The sequence below is a fragment of the Phalacrocorax aristotelis genome, chromosome 14 (genome assembly GCF_949628215.1).
Source record: "Phalacrocorax aristotelis chromosome 14, bGulAri2.1, whole genome shotgun sequence".
In the NCBI taxonomy this organism is placed as follows: domain Eukaryota; kingdom Metazoa; phylum Chordata; class Aves; order Suliformes; family Phalacrocoracidae; genus Phalacrocorax; species Phalacrocorax aristotelis.
This window is the reverse complement of record NC_134289.1, coordinates 8,225,806-8,244,823: the sequence shown is the minus strand read 5'-3', so window position 1 is coordinate 8,244,823 and position 19,018 is coordinate 8,225,806. Positions and strand designations below refer to the sequence as shown.

General features: G+C 43.3%; 1 protein-coding gene across 2 annotated transcripts in view; it reads right to left on the bottom strand.

The window, feature by feature from the left end:
• The window catches only part of CCDC6 (coiled-coil domain containing 6), a 52,568-nt gene extending 37,601 nt beyond the window's left edge, over positions 1–14,967 (bottom strand). For both annotated transcript variants that reach the window (XM_075109763.1, XM_075109764.1), the window contains exon 1: positions 14,573–14,967. In XM_075109763.1, coding sequence (XP_074965864.1) covers positions 14,573–14,899 — 327 coding nt within the window. In that variant the 5' untranslated portion in view covers positions 14,900–14,967. The remainder of the gene's footprint in view (positions 1–14,572) is intronic.
• Between the last annotated feature and the right edge of the window lie 4,051 nt (positions 14,968–19,018).

The following is a 19,018-nucleotide window of genomic DNA, read 5'->3' as shown; positions in this document are numbered from 1 at the left end:
GGGGTTTTGTTTGTTTTTAAAAAAATAAAAACAACTTTTAGGCTTACCAGGTGTTATTTCCAAAACATGCTAACAGAGGAAAAACAAAATAAAACCTAGTATTGAACCTCAGCCTGATAACTTCATCCACTCTAAATGTTACCTATTGTGGAACATTAAAGCCACATGTACAACTGCCTCAAAACACAAATCCTATTACACTTCAGCTACTCAGGAGATGTGTTCTGCTATAACAGGGAAAAAACTGTATCTGGTTTTTATTACAATAATAAAGGAATATCTGTATGATAAGCAATTATTTATTGTGTTAAAATACAGTTCCTTTTAATCTCCATCTATAGTAGGACATTCTCTCTCCCCTTCATTCCCCCACCTTTTTAAAAGGTCAGTTAGGTTTTGGCTGGACATGTCAAAACACTTCTGTCACAACACTCCCACTGCTAACTCCAGTCCCAGCAAATTTTTCACTCGATGCCTACCAAGTGCCACATGAATCCGCAATGGCCGCAGACTGACTAGAGCAATAAGCTGAGTCAAATGATGCAAGACAAACATTTTTCTCCCGAGTCAGTTTTAACCATGATCAGATGTTTTCAGCTCGACATCACTCATGCAGCCTTATGAGACCTTCTCTCAAAACTTCAGTTACCTTCAAGACATGGGTGCATGTATCTTGTGGATGGGAAAGCCACACAAGGAATAGCACCCTTAGAGCCCTCAGAATTGACCAGCTTCCTAAACACAAAAATTCAGTAGCATTCGTACATGCTAAATAATCTTAGTAGCAGCAATGAAGTAAATTGTTTGATGGCATGCAATTCCATTCCACTTCAGATTTGTAAATACTTAAAATAGCTTCTCTCTCTACATTTTGATGTTGACCTGCAAGAGTCTTGCACAACTGAAACACCCAAGTGGTGAAAATTAAATAAGCATGTTATGATAACAGGATCATTTCACAAACAATTATTTACAAAATCAATGCATTTGGTTCATTACAAACAAGGTATAACAAGCCATATGGAATTTATAATTAATACAATCAATTTCTGAATTTATTTTTAAAAATTAAAAATAATTTAAATGCCTTCAAAACAGAAAAAGCTACAAGTACGCTCTCTTCAAGGGTTTTTATTATATCAAAATACTGGCATTAAATAGTTAATAAAAATGCAGTGCATGAAAAAGCCATTGTGACAAAGAAAATGTCAAGACAAGGTCTGAAAAAGGTGTCAACCCCCAGATAACTTTGCAGTTTAACCACGACCACACACTGTTATGCACGTCTTAATGTAATTAAAGATATATGGTAATAAAACACCACAAAGGAAAGGTGGTACAGTCAAACTTATATTTAAACATTTCCTATTTTGAGCGCTCAACATTACAACCTCAACAATCTGACTATTCGTTAGACATATGCTTTATAGCATTTATTTTTCCAGTCGCTTAAATATCATCGTGTAGAACGAGCTCCCAGACAGTTATCAGGGCTGGAGTCTCTGCTTCCAGTCCACAACAGCTGTAACCTGAGCCAACAGAAGTTACAGGCCATGGCAGGAATGACCTAGCAGGAAAATTAGATCTGCCCCGCAGACCTTTCCAATTGGTTCTATTTCATGAAGCCATTTCTCCATCTCCTCGCTGCACATGCACAGAAAGTATACATTTCTTGCACTTCTTGCGCTTTTAGTAGCAGTGGATTTCCAACGCATGTGTAAAATGAGCATAGCGCATACAAGCAACAAGCCCAGCTCCCCTAAGTCTTCAAGTTCAATTCATACAAGCAAAATATTTCTTCAAAATACACATTAAACGTTCCCCAGAAGGATTGTAATGACCACATGTGCAAACATGACCGGGAAAGCAGTAAGAATGGGGCCATACTGCCCAGGTCCCCGCTCAGCCCAGCAGAGGCAAGCCGCTGTTCCCAGCACAAAGGTTAGGCAACACCACTTCAGCAGAAGGTACGTGCGCTTTGCTCCAACTGACTGAAGCTTTATTTCGACAAAGAAAAGAAAATAAAATGACACTGTCATACCAAACACTGAACCAAAGTTTGAAATACCTCTCTGTATTAATGCTTTACTGATGACTACTTGAAAGAGATGTTTGCTTTACTCTGACTGCCAGTGACACTGATGTTTTACTGCTGAATTTTTTGTACTGTAAATAGTTTGCTAGTTAATCAATAAGTGTAAAACAAATAGAATATAGAAGCACATGGAAGAGGTTTTGCTTTTGTTCAGCCTCAACACAAAAGCTGCTGAAAAATATACCTGAGGATGCACATATACACATAACTAGATCTGTAGTTTTATGTTTAGTTTGCCTGACTTTCTGAAGGTTTCTGGACATGAAAGATACAAAAAAGATCAAATTGCCTATAGCTACTGTTGTAGCATATATGGGGCGGGTTTTAAATTTATTTGCATGATCATTAGAATCACCCTTTTAAAATGCTCTGCTTTTGTTTGAATTGCATCTAAATTTGAATTGCATCTAAAATTCTCAAGTTTAATGTAATCTGGTTGTGTCATGCTGCTTAGAAAACAGTAATCATCAACAGCTTAAATCTCAGCAACACCACCACTCAGTACTAGAACCTACAAGAAACGTAGTACTGCAACAAATCTGTCCAAATTACTCTAATATCAGACGTCCAGTGCATAATCGCTTCTTAAGCTAACATATAAGTACTTTTTTTGCCTGTTTCCCGCTCACTGATAAATCATTGATAAATCACCATTTATCTTCAAAGTACCCATACATTAAGTATAAAATACACTTCGCTGGACTGATGAATTAGCAAACTCAATATTGCACACTCCCAAAGTTTCAGAGCAGGAAAACCAAAAGATTCAGCAGAAGAATAGACTATTAGGTGACTAATATACTACACAGCTGCTGTTCACAGAGGTATGTATGTTGGTGCTAACAAGCACTGAACTGTGCTTTAAAATAACAAACTTCTGCTCAAAACACAACCACAGCAAACTATTGTTAAAAGTAGCTTTGCTGTCACAATTGTTTGTCTATTCAAAAGAGAAAGAGCACAAACAAAAGCAGGGAGCACAGAGTTAATAGTCACCTCCCCCAGATAACCCTTCATGAAAATCCTACTTCACTTTATGTAGCTCAGGTGAATCATTGCAAGTACACAAATATGAAACACGTGTTTTTCTTCATCAGAGTATATTAGAAGAGTCGAAGTATAATTCTGTTATACCCAGCTTTTCCAGGCAGAAGGTGTCAGACCACTGCTGCATGGCATCCCCCATGCAGTGCCACCAGCATGCCACAGGTATCAGCAACCCTCCCTGTTCCCTGGCAGAAGACTGCAATTTTCCTCACTCCTAGACTGGGTCCTGAGCTCAAACAGCCTGCATACTCATCATCCTTCTCTTCTAGATCCAAGTGGCCTTCAGTGCTTGTAGATCCTTCTTTCAGGTGCGCTATTTCTACATCGATCAACCTGTCTTCCTTTAAATTTATTAAAACTAGGGAGGAGAACTACCATAGCAAAATCCAGTTCCGGGGTTTCCAAACCATAGCATGAGATGCTCACCATGTAAATTCTTCATTCGCTTTCTTAAAAAAACTTTTTTTTTTCCATTTGGGTTTTTGTTTGTTTTAAACCACTAGTTTAAATACAACTTAGATAATCATTAGGGATGGCAATGTTTTTGCCCACACTAGCAAGGTATCCCCAGTCACTCAACATAACTAGCATCTTAGAATGCTCCTTTTAAAATCTCCCATAATTTCCTCTTACACACATTGGCTTTCCAGAGAAACACTTTCTCAGGGATCCACAAGTGCTGGAGACAAAGCCTGTTATTGATTGTAATCATACCTTGTTCCAGACCCACACATTCACGAAGTAAACACCACACTGCCCATCCCACTGTTAAGAGACATTAATTAGCTTAACTCCATCACAGCAAATAAGTGATTCTACTTATCCTTCCTAGAAGTCTGAGTGGAGTAATCATTTGCTTTTTCTTTCCTACAGTTTGGACATCTTACAGTAGAAACCACAGTTTTCTGAAAAGCAATCTCATTTTGGGCTTTCAAGACAAGAAACAAGCCTACCAATTTAGTGTACGAAAATACGATGAGGACTATGAAAAAGCACCTCCTTTACTATGTACCCCGTGTCACCAATCTCTATGAACAGAGGTTTGCAAGATGTGGCAGGGAATACAATTATCCTTGAATATTTATTCCACTCAGAACTGGAGCAGTAGGTCTAACACAGAGGAAGTTTTAAGAAACGCCCACCCACTCTCTCACCCACAGAGCAAGAACTTCCAGTTAGATGTCTCAATTTTCAGAGAAAATGGAGGTTTTTGCCGATCTATATCTCAGGTTAAATTTACTCTCAGAAAAGGACTCTGGAGGTGTCCTTCCCCTTGACCAAACCAGGATTTCAGCATCTGTGAGGACAGAGCTTTTGCCTAATGAATCAATTCCTGACAACACTAGCCAGGACAAAATTTCTACTCTTCATTTTCGAGAGAAGTGAAAAACACAAAGTTTAAAGCTCTTGTAAGAACAGTGATTAAATAAATCCTACATTTTGCAAAATTCAGATTAACCACTTCTGCTGTTTATTTGAAAATGAAGGGAAACAAAGTGGAAATCCCACCACTACAAAAAAAACCTGAAAAAACCTTCCCACATCCTCTGTTGAAAGTAGAAATTAAACTGTAAGGCAGAGAAAGAAGCATAACTTCATACTACCGCCCACTAAACATTGTTAGGTTTTATCATGTCTGACTTGTTAAGAAACATTTATACTTTTATTCAGGACCAAAGTGTATCATTGGAATTATTTACATATGTGGTAGGAGTTTTAAATATGATTAGCATCAATAACAACAACAAAGGAACTAAGATAACCTTAGCTTTACAGTAGTAAGCAGAAAAATCACAGTTTTAGGCAGTTTAAAGAATTAAAACATCTGAGGAAACTTTACAGATAGCTGAAACACTGCTAGACTGTTTCAATCTACAGCACAGCTGACGAGATACTCATTTACCTCACTAAGCCCACCCCAAAGTGAAGAACAGATTGCACCTAGTATTAATGGACGGAAGATGAACTTTCAAAGTCAAATTCAGAGTTGAGAGGGGAAGAAAGGGCCTTATCCTAAGAGTTTCTCCATCAATTAGATTATCAGTCAGAGAACTGAGGGCATACTCTCTTTTCCAGGAACAAAACTGCTGCAATGGAAGACACAGAGGGACAGAGGACTCTTAGGAGCTGAAAGGGCTGTCCCTATAGGCAACAATTAGCCTAGAATGTCTGTATTTTAACTGAAAAGTTGAAAAAATTGTGTCAGGATTAAAAATTGCTTCAATGTTTCTCTACACATTTTGCTTTAGCTTTCATCAGGGAGTCCTTGCACCCCACAGAGAGATGTGAAACCTGCACATCTGTAACTTGTGCTTTGGAGTTTCCTACTCAGACACTTGCCTTTTTACAGTGGAATAGTTCACCTCAAATGTCTTGCCTTCATTTTCACTTCATTCTCTTGACCCATACATTGAAATGGGCAATAACAGTCCACATAATTAAAACTAAGACACCTCTTCGGTCAGATAGAAGGACTTGACCGAAGAAGTGTTACTTGAGATGTTCCCTTCTGGACATCCCCAGGCTGCTGTGCTGGAAGCAAGGTGTCACAGGAACGTTTTCTGTTACGGATCCATAGGAACTTGCTTTATATTGTATTTTTTGCCTCTCTTCTAGAATATGTTTTTGTCTCTCTTCCATTCATTCTGTTTAGATCCCATGTATAATTCAAATCCCGTGCATAATTCAGTTTCTACATTTTGTCCCTATTATTCTCCTCCTTCAGCTTTTTTTTTTTCTCTTTAAGAGAAAAATCAGAAAGGATTCACCTCTTGCTCTGCTGCTAAATTCAGCAACTTCCTCCTACCCCCAGCCCAAAAAAAGAGCAGTAAAACAACTGTTTTCCTCACTGCTTTTACCAGGCTATGCTGAAATACATCAGATGCCTACTGCTGACAATTTTCACTCCTTAGGAGGAGCACTGTCTTGTTTCTTCATTCCAATCACATTTCAAGATGTTTGCAAGAAACTGGCACTCCATCCTGCTGCAGCACCCCATAGATGCAGCTGCCTGACCAGCCTTGTCTGCAGCCACCGTGGAGTCACCCATCCAAGTGCTTTCTGCCCTTCCAGTCCCCACCTGAAATCCCACCCAAGCACACCTTATGAAGTACAGGATGAAACCAAGCCCTTTTGCTGAAGTCTCTAGCTGATGGGTAAGCTCGCTTACCACAGCTGTGTGCCACACACCAGTACTACTTCCTCATTTCCTATAAGAGGCTTTAGCACTGACAGTCTATAGATGAAGATAGATACACCCCGTGCATACCAACACTTAAAACTAAGGACTTTGAAAGCAACAACTTCAATATTAAGTGAAGTCAGTATCAACAGTAGGAGGAAACAAGCAATGAGGCCAAGTAAATGGAATTAACAAGTGCAAGAAAACCACTGACCAGGCACCTACTCTGGAAAAAAAAATTAAAAGAGAACACTTTCCTTCATCCTTTGAAATGAGCAATAAAATTCAAACTCCATTACAGTCAAAACCACACCTGAAATGAAGTACAGAACTTCCAGGATTTCAAAATTATTCTAAAGTCTTGTCTGTACTAGCTCTCTGATACTGGGATTAGCAACAGTGCTAGAACCGATAAAAATATTTACTGTTTTACTCTACCAACTAAGTCAGCAGTTATGAATGATGCAAATCTCTCAGTATTGCGAATACTCATCTGGGCAAGTGCCCTGCACTGTACTAGGGAAAAAATTTTCATTAAAAATGCTAGCAGAAATACAGCAGTAGCATGCATTAATATTTTTTCTTCAAAGCAAACTTGTTATGTGTACAAGGCAGAAAAAACCCAACTCACTCCTTCAAAACATTCTAAAGTCACTGGAGATACACTAAGAAAGAATGGCCATTAGTCTCAGTAAATGTTCAAACCCAACATTACACAGCATTCTTAAAAGCTGAAGATAAACCAGTTCTGACACACAATTCAAGATAAAACCTCAATGAGAAGATTCACTTAACAGAAAAGCAAAATTACTTTCTATGCAGAACAGCAAGCCCACAGAAACACCAAGATTCCCAAATGTACTCTAAAATCCCAGTTCTTATTTCACTTCTATCCCCACAGTAATTCAGAGGAATAGACCAGTATTCCTACTGACTGAAGACATTCCACCATTATTAAACATGGGAACATCAATAAAATAAGGGATTAAAAAAGTAGAGCTGTTGTGTAATATTTAAAGGCAAGCAAGACATAGATTGTTATCAGAGTTTGGTATCAACCCAACGGTAATACTGGAAACAAATTAATTTACTGTATAAAGGACATAAACATTAAAAGGGTCACTCAGCATGGTTTTACAGAGAACAAGTTGTGGCAGATAAGCATAGATTCATCTTTCAGCCAAGGACTATTTGTAATAAAGATAACTGCAAAAGTGTAGGATGTGTATATGGCACCCATACGACTTTTTAATTTAGTAACACATGCCATACGTTATTTAAAAATGGTTATAAAATAATCAAAGTATACAGCAGGATTTCCAAAGTGGCTTACTGACCTCAAAAATACTTGTCAGTGGAAAATGTCATTAGAAATTTCACGCCAACAGGTACTAAAGCATGATGCTGTTCCACATATTCGCTGTGCATTAAGTCAGTTCTGAAACTCTGGGAGACGGAGATTAGCACAACTGTAAACAATAATAATAGAGAACAGAAACCTTCACTTTTTGTTTCATTTGAAGCAAACTAAGTTCTACTAAAGCTGTGCTTCTGAAAAAAAGGACCAGCCCCACAAACCCAAGGTTTCTCTCAGAGGATGGACATGGAGAGAAGGAACAAACAGCAACTCCATATTAGCTTCACACACGATGCTGTAACACAGACTGCTACCCAAGATCCAACAGACAGACAGCTCACCTCCACTGCTGTGCATAGCATTGGTGAAATTGGTATGGAATGGGGAAGAAACTTAAGGGTTCAGTACCTCTTTGTAAAGAAAAACAGAGGGGTTACAGAACAGAGCCTCAAAAAATCCCAGGAGAAGGGAAATACCCTTCCTGAGACTATGGCTCCAGTTATTTACACCAAGCCAAGAGCTACCGGACAACCCAGCAGTACAAATCGGACCTGGAAGAGACATGGGTGTGCTACTGCATTTCTGCCAAATTAGCCAGAGCACACGACAGTAAGCTCACAGAAAACAACTGAAGATACTGGATGACCAAAAAAAAGAAAAAAGAAAAAGAAAGCCTGTCAGTTCCAATTAAGGTATGAGAAACACATGCAGATTTGAAGGAGGAAAGTATGCTTATCGACTGGATCAGTGCATCATATATATATACCCACAGCATTTTGGATCCAGCATATCAAACTTCCAGTATCTCAGAGCCTGAGAGCTTAGTTCAGTTCGTCAAAGTAAACCAGAAGATGCCTGTTACAGCCTGTGTCTTCACAAGGAGAAAGCAGAGGATCCAGAAGACTCATTAACCTAGCCAAAAGACACAGCGGGAACCAACGGCTCAGCCTTGATGAAGCTGATGGGAAGAACCAGAGGCAGGACACCAGAGCCTTTCCAAGTACAACAGTTCTTCACCTCTCTGAGTATTCAAAATTTAAACTGGATCCCCTTCCCAAAGACACATTTCTAGCTAAGTTAAAAGATTCAATGCAGGAACAACTCAGAAAAACATGCAGATGTGACCCAAATCAAAGCAGAAGATTTAGTAAGCCTCTGAAGACTCAAACTCCCTGCAAGTACAAGCACCTGTGTTCAAGCATTCTCTTTTATTAACTGTATGAATCAAGTTCTACACAGGACAGAAACATTACCAGTTTTCCTCTGGGCTTTTTTTTTTTGTGTTTGTTTTTTAACCAGCATTGAAGAAGGCCTACTACACTGACAAATGGTAATATGCCGTTACCACTGCATTGACAATGCTTTTCCCTGGGAACTCAAGATGCTAGTGGCTGTGCATAACTACTAAATGGAAGCAGACAATAATATACTTTTCTGCGATTAGTTTGCCAGCTGCGCAGCAAGTAGCATTGCTTTTACTGTGTTAACCTAAGGGCCAAAACAGTTAACACTAAAGTACATTACTAAGCTTCCTTTTTCCTTTACAGATATTTTGTAGAAGCTCAGTAGAAACTTCTTGAGAATCTGAGGCAAATGTAAAATTCAAATACAAAACACTCACTTCCTATGTGCCTGCTCTTCCTGAAAAATTTTGGATGGGGTTTCATTGTGCATTAATTTGCTAATCTTAGCAACAATGTTGTCTTTACTCAAAAAAAGCAGGTAAGCAAAGCATTTCTAAAATAAGTTGTTATTATTGAGGTATACTTTTAGTTTAGTCCGGCTACAGACTAGTTACAAGCAACACAGCTGGCTACAAAAGCCCCAAGCAGGTTTCTTACACCTACAGCAAACATCACAAAACAGCAAGTCAGCCTCTTCCACGCTAGCAAGACCTACTTCAAAATAAAAAGTAAATAACAGACTAACAGACTTAAAATATTAATCTCTGCTTTCTTAGTTTGCTTTTTACCTCTAGCTGCTACTAATGGATTTCTTTCATTCACCCCCCTGCTCTTAAGTGAGCACCTTTTAAAGGTTCGTATTTTAATTGTTAGCCTATCCTGCCCTTTCTTCTACTATTAACAGACATACTCTGTACTGAAACAGGTGTTCTGCTTTGAAATTCTGGTGCAAAATCCAAAAGAGAAAAGCTGTTAAAAAAGCATTTTTGCAGGGGATTTTTGAAAATACAGCACACCCATTCACTTCCCCAAACTATCTATCGAGGCTGATATTTTCAATGAAGACCCAAGACAGCAGATCTCATGCATACGCACACAAATCCCACTGCACACTTCCTTGAGAACAAAATGCTAAAATGATATTTATTCCCAGCCTCTAAATCTGGTTGTTTACTGAGAAAACTGTAACAAGTCTATGATACCACACAGGATTTTTCCAACCTGCAAGTCCCAGAAAGCCTGTTTGTTTTCAGGAGATGGCCATTATCGAAGGCAACAGATTTCTTCAGGATTTCCAAGTAGGGGCAAGGAAATAGGAGCTGAGTAAGGCTTTTTCTTCCATTGTTTCTCCCAGCTGGTGGGAGGCTGTTCACATTGCTCCGCAAAAACGCGGAGGAGACTGAGAAGCCAGGAGTTGCAACTGCCCTCTGCTAGCACTCGGGGAATAAAAAAAAAGTCAAGCTGAGAGCCAAGGTGCAGAGGCACAGGTTTAGCTACAGAGACAAGAGTAGCAGAGGTCTTACGGTAAAATACTGCCGCCTGCAACCCACAGCAGCGTGCAGCAGTCCCACGTCCCAACACCCCTCACCAGCAAGCACTGTAGCAGTCACTACCAGTCAGCGATAACTCACAGCAAGCCCACAAAAACCAGCATCCAAGTGTTACTGATGTCATTAGCGTTTTGGATCAGACTGTCTCATATGAACTGATGATCCTGTTGGGGATCTACACAGCACCACAAACTGGGATTGCTAGGATAATTCCCCTCCCTTCAAAGCAAACTGTGGCGGGGGGGGGGGGGCGGGGGGGGAAACTGAGAAGCTATCCTTGTAAAATCTACGCTACAAAGCGTTAAAACTGCTATATCAAGCATTCTGGAGCAGGAGCATTTTTAAATAAAGGCTTTTCAAATACACTATCTTCATCTCAGTTAAAAAAAATAAGTAACAGGATAAGACTTATTATACTTTAATATTCTAACACTACAGAAGATGCCTGACCATAGCAGGCCGATTTACACAAGTTCAATTACTGAACCTACCATCCAAGAGTAAGCATGTATGTACCTGTAGTAATCTGGAACTAAAAATCTTCCTGTAATTAAAAACACTGTTTGTATGAGGCCTGTCACTGTAAAACAACAACAATGAAAACCAAAATGCTTCAGTATCAGTAAAAGGATACATGGCTTTCACTGAAATAGGATGACTTTGTTACCTCAAACACTGAAAAGCAGAAAAAAAGAAAGTAGAAATCCAAGTTCTACCAACTTCAAAAGAAACTTCCTGACCGAGACATACCTACCGGCTGAAGTATTTCAGCTTTTGTCACATGCAACAACTCAATCTTTTGAAAAGCAGTCACCCCACCAACCACCGCCTGGTTTTGAAGGCACTCTTATTTAAGGAGAGAAGTTGTGCTGTCCCATACTCAGTCCATTAAATACGACATCTCCATGGTAGGCCTTTTTCAGAAAAAAAAAAAAAAAGGAAATTCACAAAGGAAATCCACTTCTGGTAATGCAGCACTACAACCAAAACTCACTACTTCACATCTCAGATCCCCAGGTGTGTGATTTTTCCCAACTTAGGCACCATTTCCTAAAAAAGACCTTGCAGAAACATACCATGTGGTCATAGAATTAAAGATTCCTAAATACATATAAATGAACTCTCTGAAAATGGGTCAAGTAGTCTTATTTCTTCTTAATATTTAATCTGAAACTTTTCATGTTGTAATGTAATGCTCTTGCACTGCTAGAAAATGCTTCAAATTTACTTTGCTTTCTCCCTGCTTCGCTCCCTCCCTCACAGTTTGTTACTAATAATAGCAGTTGAGATAAAGTTATCACATATATTTACTTAATTTCAGTCTTGCACATGAGCAGCAGCATAATTTCATTTGCATTTCAGGCTACTGGAAGGCGTAGAGTTCACATCTCTTTGGACGTACACCTAGTCCAAACTAGTTTTTATCAATTCCAGTATTAAAGCAGCATCTCTTTTTACATGTTTTAGATGAGAGTTCATATGAAGTTAGCAAGCATATAAACCTGCCAAGTCAACACCTCTTCTCAGTCAGTTTTCCAAGTGCAACTCCTTAATGTAGGTCTCTTACTCTTAATTATCACTTATTTTCAACCCTATGACACAAGGGTTAACTACGAAATAGAACTAATCAGATCCTATACGGCAAGCTGTTCAAGTAATTCCCAAACTGTACACATCCACACTGACAAGAACAATACAATGCACAAACACAGAAACAAAGATGATTATGTCATATTAACCCCTACACCAGCATGGAGACAAGAGGGAGGAGGAAGACAACAGCTTTCTACCTGGCAAACCTTAAAGGGAAAATATTCAAAACCATTAAAGACAATGGTGGGAGCTAAAGAAAGTGAAGAGTCTCTGTGGCACTCACACAACCGAGCTCAAACAGCGGGACAGCGAACGGCTCACAGGTGAATAGCCAAGTGGTTAGAGGAGTCGCCTTCACCTACAGCACACAGGTTTAGTCCTTTCACCTGCTATTTCGGCTATTTCATTTCCACTTGAGAGCTCATCCTCAACACCTGATAAAAATCAAAGCTGATTTCGTGAAATTACATCCACAACAGGAAACTGGTATGCAGCACCCGTGTGCCAGCGCAGCGACACCCCAAGGAGCTTGAGCTAGCTGGTGGAGGAGTAAATTGAGGAAGGTTTAGAATCACAATGGAAAAAAATCAGAAAACTTTCTACTTAATTAAATTTACATGCAAATGGAACACATTTTAATGTTCCAACAAAGTTCATCTCCTGTCACTTGTATACTAGAGCAACACGACAAAGTATTTCAACTGCAAACGTGTTTACCTTATGGACTGTGTAAACCACAGCACAAAGTCTCCCTGGCCTGAAAAAAGTTATGTTTTGCATTCATTATTTCACCGCTTGCTGAATTAGAAGTGGTTTACTCTGTCGTGCACACAGTTTAGCATACCAAAGACAGAGCCACTGCTAAAGATGCTGGTTTTCCAGACAGCCCGCAAGTTGCTATAAACGTCTAACACCTTTTCCCTCTTTATCCAAGATGTCAAAAAGATACAGACCAAGTTTTAGATTTTAAAAAAATACTTCCTTTTCTTAAATTAAAATCTGATTAAAATATAAGGTAATCAGTTGCTAGAGACAGCACCAAAAGAACTTGAATTCACACAAACATTTTTTCAAGTTGTTTACAAACAATACACCTACCAGGGGTTCAGGAAGATGCTGTGCCTTTCTAACAGGCAAAGAGAAAATGTCTGACTGACAAGATGTCTTAGCCCCTTTCAACATTAGAAGGCACTCCGCTGCTACCTAATTAAGACACATTCTCTTCTCGTAAAGTATTAACAAAGCACACATTCCCCCGACTAGCACTATATTTGTCATCCTTGAATAAATTACTTCTGTATTGTATTTCATGCACTCTTCCGGCCCACATCCTGCTAGACAGCGAATGCTTACTACTGGGAAGAGATGAGAGGTTTGCCTAGATGAGCTCCATTTCTTTCCTAGATATATCGACAACAAAAAAACTGATTATCAATAAAATAACCATTATGCTTGTAATAAAGCAAGCCCTGAGAAAAACCAGATGAGGAGAGAACGAGCATATGCAAGTGGGATCAGGATCTCTCAAGGCATCTCTGTCTGCACCAGCAAGGATATACAGGACAGCACATGCAAGTATCAGGATTACCTTCAATCGGTCTTTAACATGTTACCTACTTTGTTCGCGTGCGGGCCATGATGGTTACAACACCTGAACAATCACTCTAACCACTGAATTAGCAAAAAACCCCTGAATCTAAACTCCTAAACTCCGCACTCATAGGAAAGGAAACAGCATTATATTTCTTGTATTTTCGTATGTAGTTTAGCGAGGACTGATGCCTAGCAGCACCGTATAAAATGATGATGAATTCCACGTTATCGTCTCAATGCTCATAAACCAGAGGCAGAGCTCTTCTCAGGACAGAGTGACGTGTGTTATTTACACTGGTTTTAAGGGGGTGTATTTCAAATGAGTTTTTAAACAACCTCCTGAAATACCACAGCCAACAAAACAGTACAAATAAATCACTTCTTCGTGACTAAGACGCTCTCCTGCAACTCGCTGTTTCTGCGGGGTGGCTGAAGAGGTGACGGCCGGCGAGATAATCCGTAATCTCCACAGATTACTTATACTCGAAGAAAATCTCTACTTTGAGAAACTTCACGGAGCATCGCCCTTCCCCTGCAGGGCCCTGACTGCTGCCTCAGCTCACACCCCAGCCGAGCCGCCCCCTCCCGGGGCCGGGCCGCCCCCCGCCGAGCTCCGGGCCGGACAGGCGGGGGAACCACCTCGGTTCCTCTCGCCGTTTTCCCTCCCGGTCCCGCAGGTTCCCGCTGAGGGGCGGCGCGAAGGGCGCGGGGTGACCCCACCTGTCCCCGTGTGTGCGTCCCCCCACCCCCGGGGCCGGGCCGCGGTGACAGCCGGGCCCGCCGGAGAGAAGCTCGCCCCAACCGCCGCCCCCGGGGGGGAGCGGGTGCCCGGCGGGGCGGGAAGGCCGCGGCGGGGCTGAGGGGCGGGCGGCGGCAGCGGGCCCGCCCCGCGCGGACACCCCGGCGGCGGGGCACCCCCGCACCCCCCCCGCACCGCCCCGCCGGGCCCGGCGCGGCGCCGCCCGCACTCACGATGGTGACGCTGGCCTTGCGCAGGTCGCGGTTCTCCTCCTGCAGCGCCTTGCACTTGAGCTTGTAGGTCTCCAGCTCGATCTTCAGCACCTTGTTCTCCTGCTGCAGCGAGGCCAGGCGGTTCGTCAGCTCCTCCAGACGGAACGGCGAGATCACGATCCCGCCCGCCTTCCCCCCCGAGCCGCCGACCGCCACCCCCGAGCCGGGCCCCGCCGACGGGCCGCCCGCCGTCAGCGGACCCGCCGGGCCGCCGACCCCGCCGCCGCCGCCGCCGCCACCGCTGCCGCCGGCGCCGTCCGTGTCGCTCTCGCTGGCGCTGTCCGCCATCGCCGCCGCCGCTCCCGCCCGCCGCGCCGCGCCGCGCCGCGCCGCGCCGCCAGGCGAGCAGGGGGCGGTGCCCGCCGCGCGCCGGCGCCGCGGCCTCCCCGCGCGCCAAGAGGGGCCCGCCCGCCACCGCCGGCCGCCCACAGCGCCCCCTGCCGGGCGGTCCCGCCGCCGCCGGCGCCGCCCGTTGCACACCGCGCCGGGCCCTCAGGTCGGCGGCGGGGACGAGCGGCGCTCGGCTGCGGGGCAGCGGCGGCCAGGCCTCCGCGGCGGCGCGGATTTTGCGTGGAAACCCTTGTTTAAATGTTAACTTGTCCGCGGCAAGCCGCTTGCGCGCGGCCCTTGGACTTTTTTACCTCAGTATATGGGAAAAAACACCCGCTCGTTGCTCTAAACCTGCGCCGTGTGTCGGAGAAGGCAGGGCTCACCCAGCAGCGCCGCAGCGAGAGGCTGGAGCCGCAGGGGTTCACTTACCCGCAATTCAAACACCTGAAAACCTTTGTTTTTTTTCAAAAAAATAATCTTTCTGCAAAATAATGTACAGACACAGGCCGCCCCCCCCCCCCCCCGTCCTGCTCCCCTTTGCGGCACAAAGTGTCGTGCGAATTCAGGCCTCCGTACTGCCGTAAAACCACTTTAAATTAAGATATATTAACACCCATCTCTCATTTCAGATAATGCATTTTCTAATATGTGCATTAGTTTCTCCTTTTTTTTTATTATTCCTTTGTGGAGCAGCTGACGAAAGGCACGACTTGCAGTGCGCTGTAACGGCGCGCGCGCACCGCTCATTACATGGCATACTGTGGCCCGTATTGCTCCTGGATAAATTAGTCACCAAGACTGTATAATTGCTTTCTCAATTATTTATGAAGGGGTCTTCTAACAACAGTAATTTTTCTGTTAATGGCAAGTAAGGATTTCATTATCTCTAACTGCACTACCTTTTTGTTCCGTGCCACAGTAAATTTCAAATTTTACTCTTTTTTAATAGCTATAATATATGAAGGAATTCCATCTCTGTAAAGTAATTATTCTTTCTGCCTGCCTGGGAATACAAGTGCAGGTCATTTTATTTTTGGTCTCTTAATCACAAGAAAAGCAGTAAAAGGGCTGCTTGTGATTTTCAGACACGGGTGCTATTCTCTGCCATGCCTGTCCGTGTGTCTGACCCAGCACGTTACACTGCCCTGCAACCAGAGCACAAAATAGGGGGGTGGGGGGGAAATGGGGTCCCCATCCAGCACTGGTGCAGCCACACCTTGGCCCCGACGGGTTGCATCAGCTCAGGGCTTTTAGGGCTAGACACGGTCCTGCACCACCCGCCTGGCTCTGATGCCATTAAAATGCACCAGCGACCCTCGGCACCACCCAGAGCAGCTGCGTTTCCCATCCCTGGGCTTTGTTAGGGCAGGGTTCTCTCAAACCATCGCAGCATCAGCATCAAGAGATGCTGCCATAGATGCACAGGTCTCCACAGACCAGCTGGATGATGTCCGTGAGGTCTTGTGAGGAGAGCTTTTAGATGCTGTCCTAAAATGCCCCGCAGCAACCCCTGCAGGTCTGCAGGGCCAGACAGCCCCACCGCCCAGGGTGGCCACCAGCCCCACAGCCCCACAGCAGCGCCCGGGCTGAGCTGCTCCACCAACGCGGGCTTTGGGATAAATACCCAGGGGATTAAAATAGGATTTGAGACGTAAGGCGCACTGTTTTGGGCAGATCATTACAATGCAGTAGAATTGCTTTTAAATAGGTCTGCTGGTATTCTGGAAGCTGGCTGAACACAGCCGGGTCGTGAGGAAGTGTTATTTCATGTACACGCTGAGCAGCGCTGGCAACGGCAGGCAGGCCGGTTTGCTGCGCCGCCTCTGTCTGCGCACACACGTGCTCCTCAAAGCAAACGCATTTCTAAACAAACAGGTTTGTAACTTAATGTTCTTTCCTCATCCAGCTGCCCAGCTTTGATCAGCCAGCTATTTCCATTGCCTTCAGTGGGACTGCTCGCGATTGAGTGTCTCGTTGAATCAAGGCCTAAGTATTTTGAAAACCTGCATCAGCAAAACATGCACCTGCTCCAGGCTAATCATACCCAGCATGCCCCACGGCGTGCTTAACCTTAAGCCACTCTTCAGAACTATCAATGTTAATCTTAAGTGCTTTGCTGATTTGGAGTGCTATAATTTTCCGGATGATGTGGCCGCTGCTCCTTTGGACACCAAAAGTAGTCTGAAAACAGACTGGGAGGTACAGGCGGCGTCCTCAGTGTGGCTAAGCCGGGGCTGCGTCCCCAGGATCACAGCACCCAGCTGCTGGTGCTGCCTTCAGCAGAACATTTCTAGAGCAGGCTGAAGGTGCTGCAGACAGCAGGCGCGGAGACGAGGGATCTTGAGGCGAGAGGGGAGCTTTCCCTCGGCCGCCTCGCCATCCCTCTCTGCTGGGGTTGCATCAGAGGTCTTGCTCTCCGCCAGCCCGCCAGCTTTCATAACAATAAATTATAACTTGGCACTTCTGTAGCACTCTCCTGTTCAAAGCCGTGCTGAAACATTATCTAATTAATTCGCACAATAGCCCTGGAAGGCAAGAAAGGGAGGTAGCGAGCTGAGGTACTTGCCCAATGACAAACACTGAGTCAGTGGGGGAGTGGGAGGAAAATTCAAGGGCCCTTGATGTTTAGATCTGAGACGGCATCCTTCTTGTCATAACAGCATTTTAGTCATTTAAAAAACAGCACCCATATATTTAATTACAATTACAGCCAACAACTCCAAATTAATAGATTAAACAGGGAGAGAAAATTTTATCCTAATTAGCACCCCAAAAAAACCCTCACATGCTTTGCACATCTGTAAGATGTTGACCAAACCAATTAAAAAGTACAAATATGCGGTATAAGCACAATTAGCAACCCCCCCCCCTTTAAAGGCTTATAGAGGCTGCCCCGCACCACAGCTTCGCCCAGCTGCAAGGCTGCCTGGGGCACCGCTGCGGGGCCCTGTACCCCACCGCAGGCGGGGGTTACAAAGCCACCGCAACCAGCCTGTCCCCACCACAGCGCTGGCAGGACGAGGGGCCAGTCCTCCTTGCCCTAATATTTTTTTATTGTACAAAAAATAAACGCAAAACTCTAAGGGGGCAAGGGGAGGTGGTCCAAATAGAGAATCTCAAAATGTCAACAGCACTGTAATAATAGCAGAGCAGACACTTACATCAAGAAGCAATAAAAAGGCAGGGATTTATTCACAGAAGCTATCATTACAGGAGGTAAGGGGCAATTAGAAACAGTATTTAATAAACTCACATCAACAGTAGAAACATTTGTATAAAATACATTGCTAGGCGTGAGGGGTTAGAAGAGGTATGTTCAAAGTTTTAATGTATTCCTTAATATAATTCCAGAGGTTCATTACTTAGCTAGAAGACCTTCTGTAACAATACAATTTTATTCAGATATTTAGTAGTTACAGTCTGAAAAGACCAAGTGAAGGTATTCAACCCCAGGAAAAATTTCTGTACAGTACTCGGAGTACCTGACCGCAATAGAGGGGGAAAAAATAAAAAGGAAAGACAAAGTTGCATTAAAATGCAATTAATGGAAAATATTGCTAGGAAAATAAACTGAAACAGCCTTAAAAAAAAATTCTGACCTGTATACAAGGGAATAGTCAAGGGGGAAAACTGAGTGCATATGTGGAAGTTTTACCATTGTAGAAGGGTTGTGGAAGGGGAGAAACCTCGATTTGAAAGCCATTTGTATGAGCAGAAAAACCCCTAATTCACTACTGTGGTGGATTAAGGTATCTATTGATGCAGGATGAAATATGCTTTCTAACAAGCCATTCAGACAAAAATAATGCCATGCCACTGTGCTTTTCTGACCAACAATTATCCAACCAGAAACCTGTACTAGACGTCTCTCTGCAGGACAGAGCATCTGGCTATGAAAATGTGCCATGCAGGAGCCACCCAGCAGCTAACGCATCTTCAGCTCTGGGGCTTTGCTTTTGCATCTTGGTTCTCCCAGGGATTTTTTTTTTTTCAGAGTTCACACTAGGTTGGTTCTGTTGGTCTGGCCGTGCCGTAATGTTATCCAGCCTCTGGAAGCTTTCCAAGGAGGTTGGTGAA